General features: G+C 44.6%; 1 protein-coding gene across 2 annotated transcripts in view; it reads right to left on the reverse strand.

The window, feature by feature from the left end:
- Window positions 1-18,580, reverse strand: part of LOC124124999 (C2 domain-containing protein 3-like) — a 107,649-nt gene that overhangs the window by 8,784 nt on the left and 80,285 nt on the right. For both annotated transcript variants that reach the window (XM_048381117.1, XM_048381116.1), the window contains exons 34-42: window positions 17,001-17,144; window positions 16,783-16,894; window positions 14,559-14,717; window positions 14,244-14,343; window positions 13,729-13,937; window positions 12,406-12,562; window positions 6,013-6,192; window positions 663-725; window positions 202-446 (exon numbers count right to left, since the gene is read on the reverse strand). In XM_048381117.1, the coding sequence (XP_048237074.1) occupies window positions 202-446; window positions 663-725; window positions 6,013-6,192; window positions 12,406-12,562; window positions 13,729-13,937; window positions 14,244-14,343; window positions 14,559-14,717; window positions 16,783-16,894; window positions 17,001-17,144 (1,369 nt within the window). The remainder of the gene's footprint in view (window positions 1-201; window positions 447-662; window positions 726-6,012; window positions 6,193-12,405; window positions 12,563-13,728; window positions 13,938-14,243; window positions 14,344-14,558; window positions 14,718-16,782; window positions 16,895-17,000; window positions 17,145-18,580) is intronic.

Here is an 18,580-nt window from a genome sequence, read left to right on the forward strand (position 1 = left end):
GTTTTTTCGAAAATAAGTGCGCACTATACTCAAGAAAATACAGTAGTAGACCTTGCTCAAATGTAAGCAATATTCCAGCAGGGGGCTGCAAGCATTATGTCACACATTGTACCCATGTTGTACATCTCAGTACTTATCTCTAGGAGATAAAGAACATGTATAGAGATCATGACCATGTTTACACCCTGACTATGTCCTGACCTGAGTGACGTAAAGAGGTAGGACTTGGATGTATCCTGTGCTGGGTCTGGGAGGTCCGGGAAGCGGGGTTGCCAGTGTTGGGCGTTGGCCACTGGGGGGGTGTCAGCCTGTCTCTGCTGCAGCTGCTGCCTGATGCTGGCCATGTGCTCTTGGAGGCGTGGCAGTGATGCAGGGAGCGATGTTGGTTGCAGGTGGAGGGAAGGGACACGGTGGAAGCTGCTGGACACATGGGAGGGGAGGCTGGTCTGTGCAGGGGAGAGAGAAATGGTTACATGGTATATCGTTTGACTGCTATATGTCTATATACACAGAAGCTAGGCATAGTGCCATCATCATATACAATTGGTATTGAAATGTAGAGAGTTAAAGAGTGGCCAGTGAAAATATCTGATTCCATGACACTGAAACAATCACATCTCAAGGTCATTCAATGTTGACTTTACCGTGTACTATGTACCCACCTGTGAGGGAACTCCATCTGGCTGCAGAGACTGGCCCAGTGGTTCATCCGGCACAATGCTCACCTTCATGGAAAACCAGGGTTGATTTAATATGAGGTGTACAGAGGAACACGATCACTCTTCACATGAGATGTACAGAGGAACACGATCACTCTTCACATGAGATGTACAGAGGAACACGATCACACGTCACATGAGATGTACAGAGGAACACGATCCCTTTTCACATGAGATGTACAGAGGAACATGATCACACTTCACATGAGATGTACAGAGGAACACGATCACTCTTCACATGAGATGTACGGAGGAACATGATCACTCTTCACATGAGATGTACAGAGGAACACGATCACACTTCACATGAGATGTACAGAGGAACATGATCACTCTTCACATGAGATGTACAGAGGAACATGATCACTCTTCACATGAGATGTACAGAGGAACACGATCACACTTCACATGAGACGTACAGAGGAACACAATCACTCTTCACATGAGATGTACAGAGGAACACGATCACTCTTCATATGAGACGTACAGAGGAACACGATCACTCTTCACATGAGACATACAGAGGAACACGATCACACTTCACATGAGACGTACAGAGGAACACAATTACTCTTCACATGAGATGCACAGAGGAACACGATCACTCTTCACATGAGACATACAGAGGAACACGATCACACTTCACATGAGACGTACAGAGGAACACGATCACACTTCACATGAGATGCACAGAGGAACACGATTACTCTTCACATGAGATGTACAGAGGAACACGATCACTCTTCACATGAGACGTACAGAGGAACACGATCACACTTCACATGAGATGCACAGAGGAACACGATTACTCTTCACATGAGATGTACAGAGGAACACGATCACTCTTCACATGAGATATACAGAGGAACATGATCACTCTTCACATGAGATGTACAGAGGAACACAATCACACTTCACATGAGATGTACAGAGGAACACGATCACTCTTCACATGAGATGCACAGAGGAACATGATCACTCTTCACATGAGATGTACAGAGGAACATGATCACTCTTCACATGAGATGCACAGAGGAACACGATCACTCTTCACATGAGATGTACAGAGGAACACGATCACTCTTCACATGAGATGTAGGGAAACATGATCACCCTTCACATGAGATGCACAGAGGAACATGATCACTCTTCACATGAGATGTACAGTGGAACACAATCACTCTTCACATGAGATGCACAGAGGAACATGATCACTCTTCACATGAGATGCAAAGAAGAACACGATCACTCTTCACATGAGATGCACAGAGGAACATGATCACTCTTCACATGAGATGCACAGTGGAACACGATCACTCTTCACATGAGATGTACAGAGAAACATGATCACTCTTCACGTGAGATGTACAGAGGAACACGATCCCTTTTCACATGAGATGTACAGAGGAACACGATCTCTTTTCACATGAGATGTACAGAAGAACACGATCACACTTCACATGAGATGTACAGAGGAACACGATCACTCTTCAGATGAGACGTACAGTTGAACACGATCACTCTTCACATGAGATGTACAGAGGAACACAATTACTCTTCACATGAGACGCACAGAGGAACACGATCACTCTTCACATGAGACGTACAGAGGAACACGATCACACTTCACATGAGATGTACAGAGGAACACGATCACTCTTCACATGAGACGTACAGAGGAACACGATCACACTTCACATGAGATGTACGGAGGAACATGATCACTCTTCACATGAGATGTACAGAGGAACATGATCACACTTCACATGAGATGTACAGAGGAACATGATCACTCTTCACATGAGATGTACAGAGGAACATGATCACTCTTCACATGAGATGTACAGAGGAACAGGATCACACTTCACATGAGACGTACAGAGGAACACAATCACTCTTCACATGAGATGTACAGAGGAACACGATCACTCTTCATATGAGACGTACAGAGGAACACGATCACTCTTCACATGAGATGCACAGAGGAACACGATCACTCTTCACATGAGATGCACAGAGGAACACGATCACTCTTCACATGAGATGCACAGTGGAACACAATCACTCTTCACATGAGATGTACAGAGGAACATGATCACTCTTCACATGAGATGTACAGAGGAACACGATCTCTTTTCACATGAGATGTACAGAAGAACACGATCACACTTCACATGAGATGTACAGAGGAACACGATCACTCTTCAGATGAGACGTACAGTGGAACACGATCACACTTCACATGAGACGTACAGAGGAACACAATTACTCTTCACATGAGATGCACAGAGGAACACGATCACTCTTCACATGAGACGTACAGAGGAAACCGATCACACTTCACATGAGATGTACAGAGGAACACGATCACTCTTCACATGAGACGTACAGAGGAACACGATCACACTTCACATGATATGCACAGAGGAACACGATCACTCTTCACATGAGATGTACAGAGGAACACGATCACTCTTCACATGAGATGTACGGAGGAACATGATCACTCTTCACATGAGATGTACAGAGGAACATGATCACACTTCACATGAGATTTACAGAGGAACATGATCACTCTTCACATGAGATGTACAGAGGAACATGATCACTCTTCACATGAGATGTACAGAGGAACACGATCACACTTCACATGAGACGTACAGAGGAACACAATCACTCTTCACATGAGATGTACAGAGGAACACGATCACTCTTCATATGAGACGTACAGAGGAACACGATCACTCTTCACATGAGATGCACAGAGGAACACGATCACTCTTCACATGAGATGCACAGAGGAACACGATCACTCTTCACATGAGATGCACAGTGGAACACAATCACTCTTCACATGAGATGTACAGAGGAACATGATCACTCTTCACATGAGATGCACAGAGGAACACGATCACTCTTCACATGATATGTACAGAGGAACACGATCACTCTTCACATGAGATGTAGAGAAACATGATCACCCTTCACATGAGATGCACAGAGGAACATGATCACTCTTCACATGAGATGCACAGTGGAACACAATCACTCTTCACATGAGATGCACAGAGGAACATGATCACTCTTCACATGAGATGCACAGAGGAACACGATCACTCTTCACATGAGATGCACAGAGGAACACGATCACTCTTCACATGAGATGCACAGTGGAACACGATCACTCTTCACATGAGATGTACAGAGGAACACGATCACTCTTCACATGAGACGTACAGAGGAACACGATCACTCTTCACATGAGATGCACAGAGGAACACGATCACTCTTCACATGAGATGTACAGAGGAACATGATCACTCTTCACATGAGATGTACAGAGGAACACGATCACTCTTCAGATGAGACGTACAGTGGAACACGATCACACTTCACATGAGACGTACAGAGGAACACAATTACTCTTCACATGAGATGCACAGAGGAACACGATCACTCTTCACATGAGACGTACAGAGGAACACGATCACACTTCACATGAGATGTACAGAGGAACACGATCACTCTTCACATGAGACGTACAGAGGAACACGATCACACTTCACATGATATGCACAGAGGAACACGATCACTCTTCACATGAGATGTACAGAGGAACACGATCACTCTTCACATGAGATGTACGGAGGAACATGATCACTCTTCACATGAGATGTACAGAGGAACATGATCACACTTCACATGAGATTTACAGAGGAACACGATCACTCTTCACATGAGATGTACAGAGGAACATGATCACTCTTCACATGAGATGTACAGAGGAACACGATCACACTTCACATGAGACGTACAGAGGAACACAATCACTCTTCACATGAGATGTACAGAGGAACACGATCACTCTTCATATGAGACGTACAGAGGAACACGATCACTCTTCACATGAGATGCACAGAGGAACACGATTACTCTTCACATGAGATGCACAGAGGAACACGATCACTCTTCACATGAGATGCACAGTGGAACACAATCACTCTTCACATGAGATGTACAGAGGAACATGATCACTCTTCACATGAGATGCACAGAGGAACACGATCACTCTTCACATGATATGTACAGAGGAACACGATCACTCTTCACATGAGATGTAGAGAAACATGATCACCCTTCACATGAGATGCACAGAGGAACATGATCACTCTTCACATGAGATGCACAGTGGAACACAATCACTCTTCACATGAGATGCACAGAGGAACATGATCACTCTTCACATGAGATGCACAGAGGAACAAGATCACTCTTCACATGAGATGCACAGAGGAACATGATCACTCTTCACATGAGATGCACAGTGGAACACGATCACTCTTCACATGAGATGTACAGAGGAACACGATCACTCTTCACATGAGATGTACAGAGGAACACGATCACTCTTCACATGAGATGCACAGAGGAACACGATCACTCTTCACATGAGATGTACAGAGGAACACGATCACACTTCACATGAGATGTACAGAGGAACACGATCACTCTTCACATGAGACGTACAGAGGAACACGATCACTCTTCACATGAGATGTACAGAGGAACACGATCACACTTCACATGAGATGTACAGAGGAACACGATCACTCTTCACATGAGACGTACAGAGGAACACGATCACTCTTCACATGAGATGTACAGAGGAACACGATCACTCTTCACATGAGATGCACAGAGGAACACGATCACTCTTCACATGAGATGTACAGAGGAACACGATCACTCTTCACATGAGATGTACAGAGGAACACGATCACTCTTCACATGAGATGTACAGAGGAACATGATCACTCTTCACATGAGATGTACAGAGGAACATGATCACCCTTCACAAGAGATGAACAGAGGAACACAAGACGTACAAAACCTGCTGGTTGAACAGACGCATGTCACTGGAGAAACCATATATGTTATAACCAGCAAGAACTTCTCCAGTAAATGAAAGTCTGTGACTTTCGCCATTAGTTCAAAGCCAAAGCGTAGTAAAATTTATTTCTAATCTAGTTAACTCAGGAACAGTCGATACGCTGATTTTACTGGTAAGTCTCCGAAAGACAATGGCTAGTACACACAGCTGTTATTGACAAAAGACTGCAATTTGGACCTGGGTAGTCTGTAACACAATCAAACATGGGGCATCATGAAACAAAAGGGAATTTCAAAGTCTGCACACCAGATAGGGAGGACAAATAAACTAGGTTGACAAATGTTTTATGGATTGTCTGAAGGATTGTCTTGTATCTAACTGTGACCTAGATTACTGTCTGACCTTGATTTGCCCTTTGCACTGCCCGGTGAAGTCCAGTATGTTGTACCAGCCACAGATCTGCAGCAGCCCTGATGACAGCGGTGCCAGGTCCACTGACACAAACCCAAGCACGCGGTCACTCGACTTGTCCGGCTGCTTGGCTGCCTCTGCTGGTTTGTGCCACACCTTCAGTACGAGGTTCTAGAGGAGACATAACACTTGGGTCAACACTAGGTTCTAGAGGAGACAGAATATTTGGGTTAACACTAGGTTCTAGAGGAGACAGAATATTTGGGTTTACACTAGGTTCAAGAGAAGACAGAATACTTGGGTTTACACTAGGTTCAAGAGAAGACAGAATACTTGGGTTTACACTAGGTTCTAGAGGAGACAGAATATTTGGGTTTACACTAGGTTCAAGCGAAAAGACAGAATACTTGGGTTTACACTAGGTTCTAGAGGAGACAGAATACTTGGGTTTACACTAGGTTCTAGAGGAGACAGAATACTGGGGTTTACACTAGGTTCTAGAGGAGACAGAATACTTGGGTTAACACTAGGTTCTAGAGGAGACAGAATACTTGGGTTAACACTAGGTTCTAGAGGAGACAGAATACTTGGGTTTACACTAGGTTCTAGAGGAGACAGAATACTTGGGTTTACACTAGGTTCTAGAGGAGACAGAATACTGGGGTTTACACTAGGTTCTAGAGGAGACAGAATATTTGGGTTAACACTAGGTTCTAGAGGAGACAGAATATTTGGGTTTACACTAGGTTCAAGAGAAGACAAAATACTTGGGTTTACACTAGGTTCAAGAGAAGACAGAATACTTGGGTTTACACTAGGTTCTAGAGGAGACAGAATATTTGGGTTTACACTAGGTTCAAGTGAAAAGACAGAATACTTGGGTTTACACTAGGTTCTAGAGGAGACAGAATACTTGGGTTTACACTAGGTTCTAGAGGAGACATAATACTGGGGTCTACACTAGGTTCAAGAGAAGACAAAATACTTGGGTTTACACTAGGTTCAAGAGAAGACAGAATACTTGGGTTTACACTAGGTTCTAGAGGAGACAGAATATTTGGGTTTACACTAGGTTCAAGTGAAAAGACAGAATACTTGGGTTTACACTAGGTTCTAGAGGAGACAGAATACTTGGGTTTACACTAGGTTCTAGAGGAGACATAATACTGGGGTCTACACTAGGTTCTAGAGGAGACAGAATACTTGGGTTAACACTAGGTTCTAGAGGAGACAGAATACTTGGGTTAACACTAGGTTCTAGAGGAGACAGAATATTTTGGTTTACACTAGGTTCTAGAGGAGACAGAGTACTGGGGTTAACACTGGGTTCTAGAAGAGACAGAATACTTGGGTTTACACTAGGTTCTAGAGGAGACAGAGTACTGGGGTTTACACTAGGTTCTAGAGGAGACAGAATACTTGGGTTAACACTAGGTTCTAGAAGAGAGTGAATACTTGGGTTTACACTAGGTTCTAGAGGAGACAGACAACTTGGGTTTACACTAGGTTCTAGAGGAGACAGAATACTTGGGTTAACACTAGGTTCTAGAGGAGACAGAATACTTGGGTTTACACTAGGTTCTAGAGGAGACAGAATACTGGGGTTTACACTAGGTTCTAGAGGAGACAGAATACTGGGGTTTACATTAGGTTCTAGAGGAGACAGAATACTTCGGTTTACACTAGGTTCTAGAGGAGACAAAATACTGGGGTTTACATTAGGTTCTAGAGGAGACAGAATATTTGGGTTTATATTAGGTTCTAGAGGAGATAGAATATTTGGGTCTACACTAGGTTCAAGAGAAGACAGAATACTTGGGTTTACATTAGGTTCTAGAGGAGACAGAATAATTGGGTTTACACTAGGTTCTAGAGGAGACAGAATACTGGGGTTTACATTAGGTTCTAGAGGAGACAGAATATTTGGGTTTACACAAGGTTCTAGAGGAGACAGAATACTTGGATTTACACTAGGTTCTAGAGGAGACAAAATACTGGGGTTTACATTAGGTTCTAGAGGAGACAGAATATTTGGGTTTATATTAGGTTCTAGAGGAGATAGACTATTTGGGTCTACACTAGGTTCTAGAGGAGACAGAATACTGGGGTTTACACTAGGATCAAGAGAAGACAGAATACTTGGGTTTATATTAGGTTCTAGAGGAGATAGAATATTTGGGTCTACACTAGGTTCAAGAGAAGACAGAATACTTGGGTTTACATTAGGTTCTAGAGGAGACAGAATAATTGGGTTTACACTAGGTTCTAGAGGAGACAGAATACTTGTTGAATTTTTCTATTCAGAATATTCTATAGTAATACGTTACCACTTGTTATACCAAGGCTGTTGTCTCCCACAAATCCTCTTATAGCGAAATCTACCACAGAGATCTGAATTACCTCATGCAGCACGTGCGTAGCCACCTCAGCTGCCATGTGACACCCTTCACTCTTGTCTCTAGCGAGAGCAAGTGCTCAGGGGACGGTCGGGGGGGCAGCAGCCCAAGTGGTAACGTATTACTATAGAATATTCCGAATAAGAAAATTCGACAAATTACATTAAGTAATACGTTACCACTTGTTATACCAAGGCTGATTACCACAGTAGGCGGTGGGGAGCACCTACAACCCGAACCTGACTGCTCGTGTTCCTTCCGACCAGCGGAAGTAAACAACAAGGCGGAAGCACTCAATGTGCATGCTCCCAGCTTGGCGTTACCCTATAGGAATACCAAAGCACTGTCAAGCGCATACCGTATGGCTCAATCATCTTTGCCAAACGATTGGTGACTCCAAATGGCCTCACTGGATAGGTATTTCATCGCCGCAGCGGATGAGAACACGGTATCCGTGTGAGCTAAATCTTAGATCAGGTTAAACAGTCGGAAAGAGGGAAATTAATTTCATTCGGACCATATATCCCACAGCAAGCCTACTTCAAGTATGCATCAGGCGCATGACCTAATTCCAGTATTTGTAAGCATGCATTACAAGGTTGGAATACACGACAGACAATTAAATACCCAAAGTACCTGACACCCCTCTTGTGGAGGAACCCCACTATGGGGGTGGTTAACCGGGTGAACAGCCAGGGAGCGGACCATAGGCCGAATGGGAGTGCTACCCACTCAATATGCCTGCCTTGAAAGACAAACCTGAGATACTTGTGATGGTCCGGATGGATCGGAACATGCAGATAAGCATCCTTCAGGTCGATCAAAGCGAGCCAGTCTGCGGACATGATCGGAGCTTTCAGGTCCGCCAAGGTCAACATTCTGAACTTGGGCGGCTTGTGCAGGTAAAACTCGTTGAATGACTTCAGATTGTGAATCCTTCTGAGTTCGGCACTGTCCTTCTTGGGAACGAGAAATATCCTGGAGTAAAACCCCGTGTTATTTCTGGTAGGGCTATCTCCCGTACCGCCCTCTTCTCCACCAATCTGCCGATTGTCAGCTAGGATGGGAAAATCGGTTTCCGAATAGAAACCTTCCAACCAGGCAACGGTGAGCGGCGGATCCGCTTTGAGATCTAGCCGATAGCCGTATGGGTTATCGAACACTTGTTCCCAATTCTCCCAGTAAGTCTGGAGTCTGGCTCCCACAGGGAAGGAAAGGGGGGCCTGACAGGCTGCGGCAGGCGCAACTGTCCAGGGCCGAGTGACTCGGGTTCGCCTACTGGCCAACCGATGTTGGCGCTGTCGGCATACGAACCCCTCCAGTGAGAGTCACCTGGAGGAGCCCTTGCCGTCCCTAGACGGCTTGGACTTCCCCCAGTTCCCCTTCTTCCCGCGAAAGGGCTGCTGACTGCCCTTAGCGGAGCCCTCAGGGCGGGGCTTCTTCACGGAAGAAGAAGGACCCGACCCCTTAGACTTACCGGCCGCAGCATCCTGGGGGGCACTCCGCTTAGGGGCACCACCCAGGCGTCTATGCAGGGACCCAACAAGATCGAGTGTGTGCCGAGAGGCCTCGGCAAAAGAAGAAGCCTGTTGTTCTTTCAGAACCCCAGGGATCTTGTTATTAAAAGGGTCCACGCAGACCAAGGCTGCAAAAGGAGCACTTCCTGGTTGGCAGCGTCCAACCCCGAGGCGGAAAGATACGCATGGCACGTGCTGGAAATAATGGCCAAAGTCCCGGCAACGTACTCAAGGGAAGCATTTAAACCGAGCAAGCAGTTGTAAATGCGCTGGTCTCGGTCTGTCGGAGAACCTTCGACCAAACTGGCCGCTGCAGCCACGTACGTGTCTCTGTGAGACATGGCAAGCATGGAGTGCCAAGCTAGGTTGTCCAGCTGCTGCAAGGTAGGACCAGCCTCGGGAAAGGCAAGGTCATGAACCGGGAATGAACCCTTTCTCCAAGACGGGGAAGGCAACGGGAGATCCTGACCGGAGGCCGCCGCAAAGGCTTTCTCCAAGGAAGGCTTGATCCCGCGCAACAAGGTTGATGCGGGGAAAGCCTTGTCAGAAGATTCCTCGAATACCTCGGCGGAACCCACGGAGCCGTGGATTCCCCACGGTACCGGCAGGGGCTTAGGCATGTCCTCAAAGAGGTCATAAACCATAGACACGCGGTCCTTAACCGATAGCGGGAGCAACGGTTCGGGGGAAGGACCGGTGACCACGGGAGCCGCCGCCGTACCCGTGGACCCCGCGGCCACCGAAGAGGCCAGGGACGGAACAGCCAGTGGCCTATCCTGAGATAAGGCCGCCAGCTTGGAGTCCACAAGTTTAGAAAGTAACGCTGTGACGGAATCCCCGGACAGCCCAAGGGCCGCCAAGGGATCCGCCGCAGCCGTGAAGGTGGTACCCGCAAGGGGACCCCGACCGGACGAGCCGGCCACCACAGGGGTGGAAACAGACTTCACATACAGCCTGTAACCTCGAACGCCCCAAACCCTTGCACAGGGCGCACCGGGTGTCCCTGCAAGGAACCCTGCACCGCGGGCAACAATCGTGGTGATACCGAGAAGAAAGGAATTTACGGCACACCCTGCAACTCCTGGTAGCGGGGATAGAGTAGGTGGAGGACGGCGAGACTTACATGTCTGACATTGTTTAGTATGAACAAAGAGTAAAACATGGTTACAACACACGCACCACAAATATTCACAAACGAACATTTTCACAAGAAAATAAACGAGCACTGCGAATATAGAACATACACATATAGCATATAGAGAAATAGCTGATGTAAACCCCCAAGACATACTATAACAGGGGATCGTAAGACGCAACATGCATACGAGACACAAGTATAGAGAAAAAAGGGCGGGGAAAAAATTGCCCCGAAATGCACAGTTTATATGAGTCAATAAACAGTAATAAATATCACCAAATAGCAAGCGAAGAGACAAGAGTGAAGGGTGTCACATGGCAGCTGAGGTGGCTACGCACGTGCTGCATGAGGTAATTCAGATCTCTGTGGTAGACTTCGCTATAAGAGCAGGTTTACACTAGGTGCTAGAAAAGATAAAAGGTTCCAGAGAAGAAAGAACACATTCAAAGACATTTCAGCTGGTTTTTAAATACAGTACGTTCGGCTGACCCTACAGATAAATCTGAAAACAAGTACCGTATTCGACGTAATAAGCGCCCCGCTCTAATAAGCGCCCACGGCGATATTTGCTGATATATTGGCTAGTGATTAATCCCAATTAGCACCCCAGTGATTTTGACACAAAAAGATGTATACAGGTCAATGACTTGGACCCAAGAAATGTAATAAGTCAGTGGCAAAAGTCAATAAGTCACTTAAGCAAAGATGCCGGATGCAGTAAAATTTCAAAGTTAAATCAGTACTTTTAAAAAATCGGGCATAGCTTCCGCACACCCGGCTACCTGCCGGATCTGGGAGCAATACTGCCATCAATTTCACCCCCCATCCCCCAGGACAACTGAGTCTCGATTGGCACTATACTTTATGAGAGCATTAAAATCGATGGCTCCAAATTGATACCCTAAGTGGAATAATCCTTACTATTTTACTATTATGACATGCGTGATGCCTTGCTTAGCATTTCTATCGGTCAAAAGTCCGACAACTTAAACAAACCATCGGTCAAAGAGAAAGTTTATCGGTCTATGACCGGTGACCCAGGGCTATCTGAAACCCTGGCACCCCTTCCGATTGATCAATGTACACAAGACTGATTTATTCGTGTATATGCACACTCGTGTGTTATATGCACCCTTAATAATGGGCAATTAAATTCTGGTAAAATATATCTGTCGTACATAACTTTTTTTTCACCAAAATAATATTCTAATAAGAGCCCCCTCTTTCTAATTTTGAGAGCGCCCGGGGCGCTTATTACGTCGAATACGGTAATAGGTTTTCATCATGTACTAGTTGTGAATAATTCAAGTTTCGTAACATATGAAGATAGTACCTTGCTTTCCTGGTACAGCAGCTCGGTGGAGAGATGGGTGTGATCCTCGTGCTCCCAGACTGGGTTGGAGGACTTGGGAAAGATGGCCGTGCAGGATGGGGCTGACTTCTCCGCAGTCTGATATGACACATAGGTGCTGGGCTCACTGTCTCCACACCTGAACATGCAATGATAACATCTTATAACATGATAACACCATATAACATGACAACACCATACCGTATATGACCGCGGATAAGCCGACCCCGTAGATAAGCCGAGGTGTCAACTTGACCATTGAAATACGAAAGAAAATGATATGACCCGCAGATAAGCCGAACCAGGAAGTGAAAGGCAAAAAACACTGCTTAGTTGGACTGCAAGACATGTGCTGATTCTCGCAGATATTCAAAAATATAAGATGAAAAACGTTGTAATTATGTTGAAAAAGTCATTATTATTTCTAATAAAGATTTAACAAACCAGTCATCCACTTTCATAATGTGGGAAGCTGTTTCTCTTGTTTTTTTTTTATTCTCATAATGATCGTTATATGTTGCCATCAACAACGAAGCGCCATTTTGAGAATCAGTGTATATAGAATTATGAACCCGTGAGAAAATATATCAGCTAGAGCGAAGACTCGCAGTTTGAATTCAGCATCGTAAGCATGGCGTTTTCGTTTCAAACTCATGATGAGAATGTCAGTCAGTAAAATTATACCAACTTTTATACCCCCCTTTATACCACTATTGTATGTTAATTACATGACAACACCTTATAACATGACAACACCTCAATACATGTCAACACCTTAAAGCATGACAACACCTTGTAACATTACAACACCTTATAACATGACAACACCTTATAACATGACAACACCTCATAACATGACAACACTTTATTATATGACAACACCTTATAACATGACAACACCTTATAACATGATAACATCTCATAACATCACTAACATCCATAATTTGTGTCTATGTTATCACTAACGTCTAACAAGATCATGTAATATTAGTTGTACCACGGGAATGAACCCTTATTTGAAACTAGGTTGCACTCAACATCCTAGCATATATAGTGACTGAGATACCATTCTATGGTTTAACATGGATACCCCACTCAGACACAGTATTCTGATAGGTCCTTGTTTCAGCTCCTTAATTCTGAGCACCAGGCAGGGTAAGAACAAGAACCATCTTTTAAAGTCTTTTGCCATCTGACAGGATCAAACCACCAACCTTCCGTTCTCCGGGTAGACAATCTATCCACTAGACCAAGGATTGTATAAAAACTCATGATAAGAAAGCTGAGAAACTCATCGCCACCTACTTGTTTTTCTCAGTCACACGGGGCAGATGCATAGCTCTCTCGATGAAGACGTGCACGGCAAACCTTGGAGAGCTGTTGTCAGGGGAGTAGAGGAACTTGTCCTTCACCTTATGAGAACTTCCTGTGGTGAGGTGATGGAAGCTGTCCTCCGTGTCACAGTCATCCTCTGACAGCCCATTCTCCACCATGTCCTCATCGTCCTGCAAGGCCTGGAGAGGAGGACAAGAGAGATAGATCACTGTTACTACAGTCCAAGTACAGGTCCTACCCATTAGATAGTCACAAGTGCAACTGCATAAATCTTCAAAGTAATTTCCATGAAGTCTTACATCTAATCACCGCGTCAGTGGACACTCAGCATTGCTTATCAACATACTGGACATTTGATCAAAATCCCTGACCTTTACAAAAACAAACAATCTTTTCCAGCACCATTAGGAGCGATTATGGGTCGTAATATTCTCATGCATCAAGCCTGTTCCCATCACAGGCCCAAACTCCTGGCCACTGCCTACCTCTGTGATGCCCCTGGACAAGAGTTTGCTGGTCAGTTGAGTGTGGACACAGGCACCTCCAAGGCTGGCAGCTCCAGGCTTCAACACTGCATATACACCACTGCAACATTCAGACAACAGGAGTCAGTAGAATACAATCAACCATCTTAAGATCCTATTTTAAAAATAATTTTCACGATTCAAATTTTGGGCAATAGACATAATACATTACTCAAAGGGGTTTAATAGTAAAATTGATATAAACAATATTTCCATGGCCACATAACCTGAGATTCAAAGGCAATATCAGGTTGATAATGTATAAATGCAGCCTACCTGAGGCGGTGTTGTTTCCTGGAAGTGTCTGCAAGGCTGCCCAGCTCTATGTAGGCTGATCCCACTAGTTTGTCCCGGTGATGGGGACGACTCTGTCTGTCTCTGCTGGACCCGTAGCTCACCCACACCTGCACCTCCAGCCTCTCCTCCCGTAAATACCTGCAGGCAGAACAGGTAGGGTTTAACAGGCAGGGTATAACAGAGTATAACAGGCAGGGTATAACCAGGGTATAACAGACAGAGTATAACAGACAGGGTATAACAGACAGGGTATAACAGACAGAGTATAACAGACAGAGTATAACAGGCAGGGTATAACAGACAGGGTATAACAGGCAGGGTATAACAGACAGGGTATAACAGGCAGAGTATAACAGACAGGGTATAACAGGCAGGGTATAACAGGCAGGGTATAACAGGCAGAGTATAACAGACAGGGTATAACAGGCAGGGTAAAACAGGCAGGGTATAACAGAGTATAACCAACAGGGTATAACAGACAGAGTATAACCAACAGGGTATAACAGACAGGGTATAACAGGCAGGGTATAACAGACAGAGTATAACAGACAAAGTATAACAGACAGGGTATAACAGACAGGGTATAACAGGCAGGGTATAACAGACAGGGTATAACAGGCAGGGTATAACAGACAGGGTATAACAGGCAGAGTATAACAGACAGGGTATAACAGGCAGGGTAAAACAGGCAGGGTATAACAGAGTATAACCAACAGGGTATAACAGACAGAGTATAACCAACAGGGTATAACAGACAGAGTATAACAGACAGAGTATAACAGGCAGGGTATAACAGACAGGGTATAACAGGCAGGGTATAACAGACAGGGTATAACAGGCAGAGTATAACAGACAGGGTATAACAGGCAGGGTATAACAGGCAGGGTATAACAGGCAGAGTATAACAGACAGGGTATAACAGACAGGGTATAACAGGCAGGGTATAACAGACAAAGTATAACAGACAGGGTATAACAGGCAGGGTATAACAGACAGGGTATAACAGGCAGGGTATAACAGACAGGGTATAACAGGCAGGGTATAACAGACAGGGTATAACAGACGGTATAACAGGCAGGGTATAACAGGCAGGGTATAACAGAGTATAACCAACAGGTTATAACAGGGTATAACAGACAGAGTATAACCAACAGGGTATAACAGACAGGGTATAACAGGCAGGGTATAACCAACAGGGTATAACAGAGTATAACAGACAGGGTATAACAGGCAGGGCATAACAGGTAGGGCATAACAGGTAGGGTATAACAGACAGAGTATATAACAGGCAGGGTATAACAGAGTATAGCAGACAGGGTATAACAGACAGAGTATAAGAGACAGGGTATAACCAACAGGGTATAACAGACAGGGTATAACAGACAGAGTATAACCAACAGGGTATAACAGACAGGGTATAACAGGTAGGGTATAACAGGCAGGGTATAACAGACAGAGTATAACAGGCAGGGTATAACCAACAGGGTATAACAGACAGGGTATAACAGACAGAGTATAACCAACAGGGTATAACAGACAGAGTATAACAGGTAGGGTATAACATACAGAGTATTACCAACAGGGTATAACAGACAGGGTATAACAGACAGAGTATAACAGACAGAGTATAACAGACAGGGTATAACCAACAGGGTATAACAGGCAGGGTATAACAGACAGAGTATAACAGACAGGGTATAACCAACAGGGTATAACAGACAGGGTATAACAGGTAGGGTATAACAGGCAGGGTATAACAGGCAGGGTATAACAGACAGAGTATAACCAACAGGGTATAGCAGACAGGGTATAACAGACAGAGTATAACAGACAGGGTATAACAGACAGAGTATAACCAACAGGGTATAACAGGCAGGGTATAACAGGCAGGGTATAACAGACAGGGTATAACAGGCAGGGTATAACAGACAGGGTATAACAGGCAGGGTATAACAGGCAGGGTATAACAGACAGAGTATAACAGACAGAGCATAACAGACAGGGTATAACAGACAGAGTATAACAGGCAGAGTATAACAGACAGAGTATAACAGACAGGGTATAACAGGTAGGGTATAACAGGCAGGGTATAACAGACAGAGTATAACAGACAGGGTATAACAGGCAGGGTATAACAGACAGAGTATAACAGACAGGGTATAACAGACAGGGTATAACCAACAGGGTATAATGAGGTACTTACCAGTGGAATGGACTGGACCTGGGCACTACAAAGCAGTGTTTATGACGAAAGGTAGCGGAGGCATAGCCATCCTCGTTCTGTTGCAACACCGATAGCTTGGTGGATACAGCAACTGCACAGTGAAATGTAATAGTAGTCACGGACTTCACATACACACACATTTACATAAACACTGTTATAATTGATTAGATCAATGTTGATCACTGTGAATAGGTTACCTTTATCATAGAACTTGTATCTGACATAGCACTTGGCGGATGGCTCAAGTTGGGTGTGGCCAGTGAGAAGAGCGTTGTGTACCGGGAAGCAAACGTCCTGCACGCTCATCATCATCTGGTAACATCTAGCCGGGGAAACCTCATCTACAAACATAGAGTACTGTCAGATGGTCACACTGGAACGTCCATCTACAAACATAGAGTACTGTCAGATGGTCACACTGGAACGTCCATCTACAAACATAGAGTACTGTCAGATGGTAACACTGGAACGTCCATCTATAAACATAGAGTACTGTCAGATGGTCACACTGGAACGTCCATCTACAAACATAGAGTACTGTCAGATGGTCACACTGGAACGTCCATCTACAAACATAGAGTACTGTTAGATGGTAACACTGGAACGTCCATCTACAAACATAGAGTACTGTCAGATGGTCACACTGGAACGTCCATCTACAAACATAGAGTACTGTTAGATGGTAACACTGGAACGTCCATCTACAAACATAGAGTACTGTTAGATGGTAACACTGGAACGTCCATCTATAAACATAGAGTACTGTCAGATGGTAACACTGGAACGTCCATCTACAAACATAGAGTACTGTTAGATGGTAACACTGGAACGTCCATCTATAAACATAGAGTACTGTCAGATGGTAACACTGGAACGCTCATCTACAAACATACAGTACTGTCAGATGGTCACACTGGAACGTCCATCTACAAACAGAGTACTGTCAGATGGTAACACTGGAACCCTCATCTACAAACATAGAGTACTGTCAGATGGTAACACTGGAACGTCCATCTATAAACATAGAGTACTGTCAGATGGTAAACTGGAACGCTCATCTACAAACATAGAGTACTGTCAGATGGTAACACTGGAACGTCCATCTACAAACATAGAGTACTGTTAGATGGTAACACTGGAACGTCCATCTATAAACGTAGAATACTGTCAGATGGTAACACTGGAACGCTCATCTACAAACATACAGTACTGTCAGATGGTCACACTGGAACCCTCATCTACAAACATAGAGTACTGTTAGATGGTAACACTGGAACGTCCATCTATAAACATAGAGTCCTGTCAGATGGTAAACTGGAACGCTCATCTACAAACATAGAGTACTGTCAGATGGTAACACTGGAACGTCCATCTACAAACATAGAGTACTGTCAGATGGTAACACTGGAACGTCCATCTACAAACATAGAGTACTGTCAGATGGTAACACTGGAACGTCCATCTACAAACATAGAGTACTGTCAGATGGTAAACTGGAACGTCCATCTACAAACATAGAGTACTGTCAGATGGTAACACTGGAACGTCCATCTACAAACATAGAGTACTGTCAGATGGTAATACTGGAACGTCCATCTACAAACGTAGAATACTGTCGGATGGTAACACTGGAACGTCCATCTATAAACATAGAGTACTGTCAGATGGTCACACTGGAACGTCCATCTACAAACATAGAGTACTGTCAGATGGTAACACTGGAACGTCCATCTACAAACATAGAGTACTGTCAGATGGTAACACTGGAACGTCCATC

Source organism: Haliotis rufescens, unplaced genomic scaffold (genome assembly GCF_023055435.1).
Source record: "Haliotis rufescens isolate VD_foot unplaced genomic scaffold, xgHalRufe1.0.p SCAF_35, whole genome shotgun sequence".
NCBI classification, from domain to species: domain Eukaryota; kingdom Metazoa; phylum Mollusca; class Gastropoda; order Lepetellida; family Haliotidae; genus Haliotis; species Haliotis rufescens.